The sequence below is a fragment of the Mus pahari genome, chromosome 21, assembly GCF_900095145.1.
Source record: "Mus pahari chromosome 21, PAHARI_EIJ_v1.1, whole genome shotgun sequence".
Classification (NCBI taxonomy): domain Eukaryota; kingdom Metazoa; phylum Chordata; class Mammalia; order Rodentia; family Muridae; genus Mus; species Mus pahari.
Genome location: NC_034610.1, coordinates 20,944,512 through 20,953,819, shown reverse-complemented (window position 1 = coordinate 20,953,819; position 9,308 = coordinate 20,944,512). Strand labels below are relative to the sequence as shown.

The window sequence follows — 9,308 nt, the reverse complement described above, 5'->3', positions numbered from 1 at the left end:
AGTGCTGGGATTAAAGGCGTGCGCCACCACGCCCGGCTCTTATTGTGTCTTCTTATTGTGTGTGTATGTTTGTGGTTACACTGATGCACACACATTGTGGCAGTTCTAGGACGAGAGTGAAACATCTCCCCAGCCTGTCATTAGTTACTGTGCTCTATTGGGCCTGGAGTATGAGTCATTTTGGGGGTCACCAAGGGCATCTGCCAATTACAGAGCTTACCTTGGCTCTTATAGTTTCAGAGGGCAGAGTCCATGACCACCACCTGCAGCAGTCGGGGACAGCTGGGAGCATGGCAGCAGGCAGGCTGGTATGGTACTGGAGCTGCAACTGAGAGCTCACATCTTAACCATGAGGCAGAGTGAGCTAACTAGGACTGGGGTGGGGGTGGGGGATTGAAAACTCAAAGCCTGCCTCCAGTGACACACTTCCTCCAACAAGGCCACACCTCCTCTTCCTTCCCAGGCAGTTCCTTCAGCTCAGGACCCTATAGTTTTGTGGCCATACCATAATGCACAATGCATGTAGTACATCTTCAAAGGTCCCAGCATCTCTCACAGTCTCAACACGGTTTAAAAGTCCTAAGCCTCTGAGTCTCAAGGTAATCTCTTAATTGTAATTATAAGTAAACTCAAAAAGGAAATTACATGCTTCCAGCATGTGGTGCACAAAATATATTCCACCTCAGAAGAGACGGACAGGGGGACACTGGGGAAATACTGAACCAAAGGAGGACCAAAACCTAGCAGGGCAAACTTCAAATCTTGTAGTTCCATGTCTAGTGTCAAAGGGCAGAGGTGGCTCCACCCCTGCAGCTCTTCTGACTGTAACACACTTCTCTCACTTGGGCTGACTCCACTCCTTGTGTGCAGCTCTTCCCGGCAGACACCTCATGGCTCTGGCATCTCCAGTATCTTGGAGTCTCTAAGAAGACTCAGTCTTCACTTTCACAGCTTCTCACAATGGCCTGAGACACACACACACACACACACACACACACACAATGACACTATTACTGTGATAAGGCACCATGACCAAAGAAGACAGATATTACTTGGGATTCACAGTTTCAGAGAGATTGGAGTCCATCACCATCATGGCAGGGAGCGTGGCAGCAGGCAGGAAGGCAGGCAGGCACAGGCAGGCACGGCACTAGAGGAGCAGCTGAGAACTCACATTGTGAGACACAGCAATGAGGCAGAGAGAACCCTGGGAAGCGTGGGGGCTTTTGAAACCTCAAAGTCGGACTCCAGTGACACACTTCCTCCAGTCCTTCCCAGTTTCAACTGGGAACCAGCTCTAGCTGTCTTAGGGTTTTATAGGGGAAGAGAACTTACAGAATGAATCTATATATTATATATACATTATATGTATGTATACAGAGAGAAACAGACAGACACAAGAGAGAGAGACAGAGACCGAGAGACAGACAGACGGACAGAGATGTGGATTTATTGGAATAGTTTACAGGCTGTGGACCAGCTTATCTAACAATGGCTGTGTACCAATGGAAGGTCTAAGAATTCAGTAGTTGTTTAGTTCACAAGGCTGGCTGACTCAGCTGCTCTCTGGCATAAGCCAGAAGCCTGAAAAAAATGGGCTCTGATGCCAGTGAAGACTTGCCAGCGAGAGTGAGGGCACGCAGGCAAAGAGCAAGCCGCCTTCTTCCGTGTCCCCTGTATAAGTGGCCAGCAGCTGTGGCCCAATTAAAGGTGGTCTTCCCACTTCAACTTATTTAACTATTAAAGGCTACCCTCAAAACCAAAATATACAGAATAAAAGAGGGAAGTGGATCTCAGAATTTGAGGTTAGCCTGGTCTACAGATTTCAGAACAGCCAGGCCTACACAGAGAGAATCTGTCTTGTGGGAAAAAACATTCCTCATAGGTGTACCCAGCCACGTGGGTTTTATTTTAATTCCAGATTTAGTTAAGGTGACAACCAAGATTAGCCATGACAGTTTCACAACTTGTCAACTTAACAAATAATCATGCCTCATGTTGTATTTAATTGCCAAATGAAAACAATAACCAGGTAATAATTACACCTAACATCATAAAACAGTCCCAAATAGGTTGCAATGTTCCTTGAGAGACATTCTTTTAGTATCTCAAATTTAAGTATGATAGTCATTGATATTCTCTTAATTGGTGTGATTTTTTTTCATGACAAAGAAATTGAGGAAAGGGGGCTGGTGAGATGGCTCAGTGGGTAAGAGCACCCGACTGCTCTTCCAAAGGTCCGGAGTTCAAATCCCAGCAACCACATGGTGGCTCACAACCATCCATAACAAGATCTGACTCCCTCTGGAGTGTCTGAAGACAGCTACAGTGTACTTATATATAATAAATAAATAAATAAATCTTTAAAAAAAAAAAAAAAGAAATTGAGGAAAGAAAACTGAAATATCTGTACAAACACATTTGCAACAAAATAGGATAGAAGCAGTCTTGTTGGTTGCTATGATCACGTGGCCCGGCCGGTACTTATAACTACTTTTCTCTCCTACCCATTCCGCATCCCCTCCATCTTGAGCAAGTACCTCAGCAGTGTTGGCTCGTTTCCTGGAATGACCCATACTGCCACCCCGAAGGGTCTTTTCCCTCTGCCATCCTGCCTGGATTAGGCGGTGGTTGTTTCCGAGGGACTTTAATCACAGGGCACCAGGGCACGGTAGCACCAAGGGTCACCCAAAGGTTCTCCTGCACTCCTCACATAATCTTCTTAGCACCATTGTGGAAAAGCAATCCAATTTCCTTTGGAAATCTGGTCAATTGCCACTCCTAACACAGTTCTCCCTGTGTCTCGGCCTGCTGTCTTAAAGGCATCAGGGTCTGTTGGACCCAGGGACTCACTCTTTGCCCTGCAGAAAAAACTCTTAGGACTTCCATTCAGTTTTTCTGATGATAAAAGCCCTCACTCCACAGGTCAGGTGACCAACAAGAGACTTCTACTTCTAAGTATATCTATCTCAATTATAATAGCCACAGGGAGGGCTGGTGAGATGGCTCAGTGGGTAAGAGCACCCGAATGCTCTTCCGAAGGTCCGGAGTTCAAATCCCAGCAACCACATGGTGGCTCATAACCATCTGTAACAAGATCTGGTGCCCTCTTCTGGAGTGTCTGAAGTCAGCTACAGTGTACTTACATATAATAAATAAATAAATCTTAAAAAAAAAAAATAATAGCCACAGGATGAGTTCAGGGACCTCGCACCCCGAAACAGAAGTCAGACTTCAGCAAAAATTCCATTCAACACCTGACTTCCGTAAGCCCCTTGTCTAAATGGAGGGCCACAATGTTTCATGAGGCTTCCTGAAGTCAGCATCGATTCAGAACCAACAGACCTGGCAAAGTCCGATTTCCCTCCCCTCCAGTGTGCAGCTAACCTTATAAAAGGCCACGGCACAGGTCCCTGTGGGGATGAACTGTGGAAAGGTAAACAGTAAACTTCTTAGGTCTTTTATCAAGGTCCTTCCTCAGGGGAACTTGGCCATCCCTTCAATCAAGGGGTTCTGGGTCTGAAGACTGGCTCGAGCCTGGGGTTGGATCAGACGCCCAGATTCCCTTCTGCCATGATCCAGTGGAGCCTTTCTTCTTTTGTTTTAGGATGTTTCTGCTTACACATATCAAACAAAGTGCAGTAGGCTTCTTATCTATGTCATGCCTGGAGACACCATGATTGATTAGCCAGTACCAAAGGTCCATACGAATCATGCCACCATCAAATTCACTTTGCCTGTGTTGCCTATTACAATAAGTAAATCACCTTACCTTTGGCAAGTCAGTGGTGCCACCTGGCCCCTGTTGCTTCTGAGCCCTGTTGAAGCTGTTGTATTTAATCTTCCAGACTAAGGTCTACAGAGCTCTTTAGGTGTGCCGGGCCTGCTCAGTGCTTTTTGTCTTACACTACTAGTGAAGGGCAAGTCTCGTGGGCCTTCCCCTTGTGGAGGATTGGGTTTTCAGAGTACACACTTTAGCATTGCAATTTCCTTGAGCCTTACAATCCCTTCATCAACACTAAGCCACGGGATCTGTGGCTCCTTTTCAATAGGCCATCTCCTGAACCATGCTTCAGCCACCACTCAGACTTCCGACAACTTTTGGTTTTGTTTTGTTTCTGGTTTTTTTTCTGTTTTTCAAGAGAGGATTTCTCTGTAGCCTTTCGCTGTTCTGGAACTAGCTCAAATTTATAGACAGCTGCTTGCCTCTGTCTCCCAAGCGCTGGGATTAAAGGTGTATACCACTACCACCTGGCTTTTGACACCTTTCTTTACCTGTGAGAGCTCCCTTAGAAAACCTAGACTCTCCATTCAGTGGACCCCATATCAATAAACTCAGCCTGATCCAGTTTTATGTTCCTTCCACCATTATCCCACACCCTTAAATCCCACACATTCCCCAGACTTCTGCTACAGTGAATTAGCAAACGCATTAAGCTCCTTAGCAGTCTGGTGCATCTCCTCAATGGAGTTTACGAGCTCCCTCTAGGAGCCTGCTTAGCCTTAAGTCTGGTTGTGGGTCTAGAGGCAACTTGGTCAGCCCTGAAGAACATCAGTAGTGTTCCTCCAGAGAAGTCCCTGCTGGTTTACAGACAATGAAGGATTGATTTCCTCCGTCCAAGTGGAAGAGGCAGTGTTCCAGGGTGTTGGAATACATCTTCTGCTGGGTGAGGAGACTCCCTCCTCAGGGGAGGTAAACCCTTGAGAATCTGGGTTCAAAGTTCTCAGCTTCATTGGTGCCCTCCCACCATTTCCACCCCAAGATACTGGATTCCATTCTTTACCAATTAGCGGGCGCCGTCTCTTCAGCGGCTGACACTCTCCTAGGCTGGGGCTCACAGGTGTACTCATCCACTGGGGTTTTAGTAAACTCCACATGTAGTCGAGCTGACAACCCAGAATGGCCATCACAACAGCCATGTAAGCACACAAGTCCTTTGGGGCCATTTTCATCTTCACACCACAGAGATAACTCCACCATGAGCTTGCTTGGTGTACAGTGCCACATCCTGTCCAGGTGCCTTGCCGCGGTCACGGCCCTTTGCCAAGGGCCCGAATGAGTCTGGGAAGAGTGGCAGCACCAACCCTCCCTGGTCACTCCTGTACCCACCAGGCCTGTGCCCGGCCTTGCCCTTTCTGGCACCTCACGCCCTCATCTTGCTGCCCACTTGGCTTCCTCTGTATCTTGCCTCACTTCCCTGCTTATCCTCACGTGACTCACGAAGGCGCCCCTACAGCCACCTGACGTCCTCTGTACTCGGCCATGTTTTCACCCGTGTCTGCTTGGCTTGAGCCCTCCTGACCTTCCATTTCCCTTGCCTGCCTCGGCGCCCGCCTCCTGTTTGGTTTCAGCCAGGCCTCGCCTTTGCTGTGTTCCTTTCTCCACAGTATCTTCAGGGCTCCGTGTTCTGAGGCTAAATCCTCCCTCTGCTTGTCTCCTTAGTACCTTCTCTCCTGAAGGAAGAGAAGACTGAGACACGGCCCTTTCTGTCCCTGCTGCCCCCAGCATCCGGGCCTCTATGAGTTTTGTGTGGCATGAGTCTCACATGTGAATGTGTGTCAGGGTGAACCTCATGGTTCCAAGCACAAGCCTCGAGGCCACTAGAGCTTGAATTTCCCAATGCCGTCTGCCCTGTTCTGTTGAGTTGACTGTGCCCCTATGAGAGCTGCATGGCTCTGGATTTATGAAATAGTCTCTAAGGATGAGCCTAAATCTCAGCAAGTGCATATGGGGATCCCATGCTGCCTCCCAGGTGTCCCCTCGCAGGCACAGTGTCTACCTCTTCCAACTTGTTCCTCAGGCAGCCATCTCTTTACCTAGGTCATCTTTCTGGAGAGACGGGTGTCAGAGCTGGAGAAGGACAGTGCGGCTGCTGGCGAGCAGCATGGCAGGCTGAGGCAAGAAAACCTCCAGCTGGTGCACAGGTGAGTGTGGCCTGAGGCTGGCATCACTCCCTCCATATGCATCCTCTGCCCTGTGCAGGGTCCTGCAGAGAAGCTCTTCTTACCTATCCACCCATCCGCTCACATGCTGGCTGGGGGCCAGGCATGGCCAGAGCACTATAACTGGTCGATCTGAGGCTCTGTAGATATCTGCCACAATGTCTCGGACGGAGAAGTGAGCAAGGGTGCTACTTACCTGTATGCAAGCAAGAGAGTTCTAGTCACTAGGAGCCAGGAGGGGAGGTGCAGCTCAAATGGAGAGCTGGGCCTGGCGTTTCATACGTACATGCCAAACACCTGGGAGGTAGAGGTGAGAGAATCGTGAGTTCAAGGTTATTCTTGGTTACACAGTGTGTCCAAGACCAAGTTAAGGTATATGAAATGGTGCTAGGGAAATAGGCAGGAACGTGCTTGCCTTGGCAAACATGGGGACCAGGGTACAAATCCTACGTAAAATGTTAGGCATGAGGGCACACACTTGTAATCCCAGCATGGGGGCGGGGGAAGCAGGAGAATCCCTGGGACTTACTGATCAGCCAGGGTAGCCTCATCAATGAGCTTCAAAGGGAATGGACAGTGCTCCTAAAGATGACGCCAGAAGTCCTGTCTTCACATGCATGTACCACACACATGGGGGGGGGGAGGGGGATTTTTTTTTTTTTTTTTTTTTTGGTTTTTCGAGACAGGGTTTCTCTGTGTAGCCCTGGCTGTCCTGGAACTCACTTTATAGACCAGGCTGGCCTCGAACTCAGAAATCCACCTCCCAAGTGCTGGGATTAAAGGCATGCACCACCGCCGCCCGGCTGGGAGATTTTAAAAGAAGGCCTTGGAGAGATAGTTTAGCAGGTAAGAACATTGGCTGTTCTTGCGGAGGATCTGGGTTTGATTCCTAGTACCTATATGGCAGTTCACAACTGTCTATAAATCAAGTTCCAGAGAATCCAGCACCCTCTTCTGGCCTCCACTGATACTACACACATGTAGTACATAGACAGACAAACAGGCAAAACACCCACACACACATAAAAGACAAGACTTTCAAAATAAATTAAACAATAAATTGAAGTGAGATTGTTTCTCAGGAGTAGACTGTGTGCTGCATGAAGCTCTGAGTTCAGACCAGAGCCACGAAATGGGAGGGTATGGCCACACCCCAACAGAGCCTTTACAGCTCAGTTCTCTGGAGCACTTGGTACTCTGCATGGAGCTGGCCCAGGGTCCATCTGCAGCTAGTCCATGGGGAAAACACCCCCCTGGCCATGGTCCTGGGTTAAGGCTCCCGGGGCTCTTGCTGCTCAGTAACTCTGGGAGGCGGTTACTTCCCCCATTCTACAAACAAGAAAATGGAGTTCATATAGCCTCCATGGTGTCCTCAGAGGACAGCGGGGAAGGCTTGTGGGCTGAGGGCAGAGCCCTGTCCTGGGAAAACAGATAAGGGGGTGCAGTTCAAGGCAGTGGATGGCCTCTGCAGACCTCAGCCTTTTCAAATGGCTTAGCCAGAAGCGAAACTGAAGAAGACAGGCTGTGTGGTGTCCTCACATGGGCAAGAGGAAATGACACACAGTATTCTGAACAGAGCAAAGGAAGAGGCAAGGGCATGGTGAGTGTGGAGCCAGCCTGGGCCACAGTGAGGCCCTTTCAAAACATAAGGAAGGGGAGCAGGTATGTTCTGGATGTGACAGGCCTTCACTAGCATGAAGTCTGGGCTACTGTTCTGCACATTCTCGGTGGTCTGTTCATCACCCTGGATCCTCCATGTGGCTCTCAAAGGTTTCTATGCTGAGTGCTTGATCTTTAACTCTGAGAAATGGACACACGGGTGCACACACACAATCAGATCAAGGCCATTGGTTTTCTCACTCAAACTTGGGTAGTTAGGTTTAGAGGCAAGCGCCTTTACCTTCCAGACCACCTTGCTACCCCTTCGGGGGGATTCTAAAGCTCTGTAGACACTTCCTTTTGGTCAAGATAGATCACCTAGAACTTTAATTTTCTCCATTTTCCTAAGCTCTGATACTATTTTATCCTTTCCCTGTTTTCCTTATGTAATATCTTCTGTTTTGGTTTTGAAACTTTCTTTTCTGTTTTAATTTTCTTACTCATTTTCACTTTCTCCTTTTCTCCCCAGTTCTGTCTCTCACTGTAGTCAGCTCAGCATCTTGCATTTGCTGAGCAGGCCTTCACCTTCTGAGCCACAGCCTCCTAAGATTAATTTCTAAGACTTATTTTTGGTTTTTGAGACAGGGTTTCTCCTTGTAGCCCTGGCTATCCTAGAGCTCTCTCTGTAGACCAGGCTGGCCCTGAACTCACAGAGCTCCCCCTGCCTTTGCCTCCCAAGAGCTGGGATTAAAGGTGTGTGTCTGTTCTTCCCACCACATGCCACTCTCACCTCCACACAGCCACAGACACGTGGCTTCCACACCATCGGTGCTGGTGTGACTTGTCTTTTGTGTGCAACAAACCCCCGTGCTGTCTGCTGCTCTTCATGCTCATTTGCCAAAGAGATGCTGGGGCGCACATGCTAGGGTTCCAGCGGCTTCACAGCTGTGGACTGGGCTGGTGGTACTTGTCTCAAGACTACGTCTGACCAGTCCTATCTTCTGCAGAAAGCTGGGGAAGAGGCCAGAGGGGGTAAGGTCCAGAGTGAATCCTTCTCTCTAAGTGCGACTCCACCACAGCAATTAGGGCCTGCACATAAAAGGAGCTGATCTGGGCTAAAGAGATGGCTCAGTGGTTAAGAACACTGACTGCTCTTCCAGAGGTCCTGAGTTCAAATCCCAGCAACCACATGGTGGCTCACAACCATCTGTAATGGGATTTGATGCCTTCTAGTGTGTCTGAAGACAGCTGTAGTGTACTCATGTACATGAAATAAATAAATCTTTTTTTTTTTTAAAGCGATTTTGGTTTTTTCTTTTTCATTTTTATTTTTTAAAAAAGAGCTGATGTAGCCCCTTGGGTGTGATATGGAAGCCTCACCACAGTCTAACTGTGCTGCTTCAGCAATATGTACCTGCTGTCACATTCGTTTTCTGTCTAGTGCTGTCGCCCAAAACTTTCTGGCTCTTTCTTCAGGTTGTCCATGTCTAAGATTGTACTGGCATTCCTGAGACAGCAGCTACCTGGTCATTACACGATGCCTCAGAACAACATCCCACACACCTTACAGATGTGTGCCCCCTCTTTGCCCTCAGAGCCAATGCCTTGGAGGAGCAGCTGAAGGAGCAGGAGTTCCGAGCCCAGGAGCGGGTCCTGGAGGAAGGCAGGAAGCAGAAGGAGCTTCTGTGCAAGATGGAGCGTGAGAGGAGCATTGAGACGGAGAGCCTGCAGGCCAGGTGAGCAGGGCGGCGGCCCCGCCTCCCAGG

General features: G+C 48.7%; 1 protein-coding gene across 3 annotated transcripts in view; it reads left to right on the top strand.

Moving 5' to 3' along the window:
- Rab11fip3 (RAB11 family interacting protein 3) overlaps window positions 1-9,308 on the top strand; it is an 84,109-nt gene that overhangs the window by 69,298 nt on the left and 5,503 nt on the right. For all 3 annotated transcript variants that reach the window (XM_021221449.2, XM_021221448.2, XM_021221447.2), the window contains 2 exons: window positions 5,822-5,925; window positions 9,138-9,278. In XM_021221449.2, coding sequence (XP_021077108.1) covers window positions 5,822-5,925; window positions 9,138-9,278 — 245 coding nt within the window. The remainder of the gene's footprint in view (window positions 1-5,821; window positions 5,926-9,137; window positions 9,279-9,308) is intronic.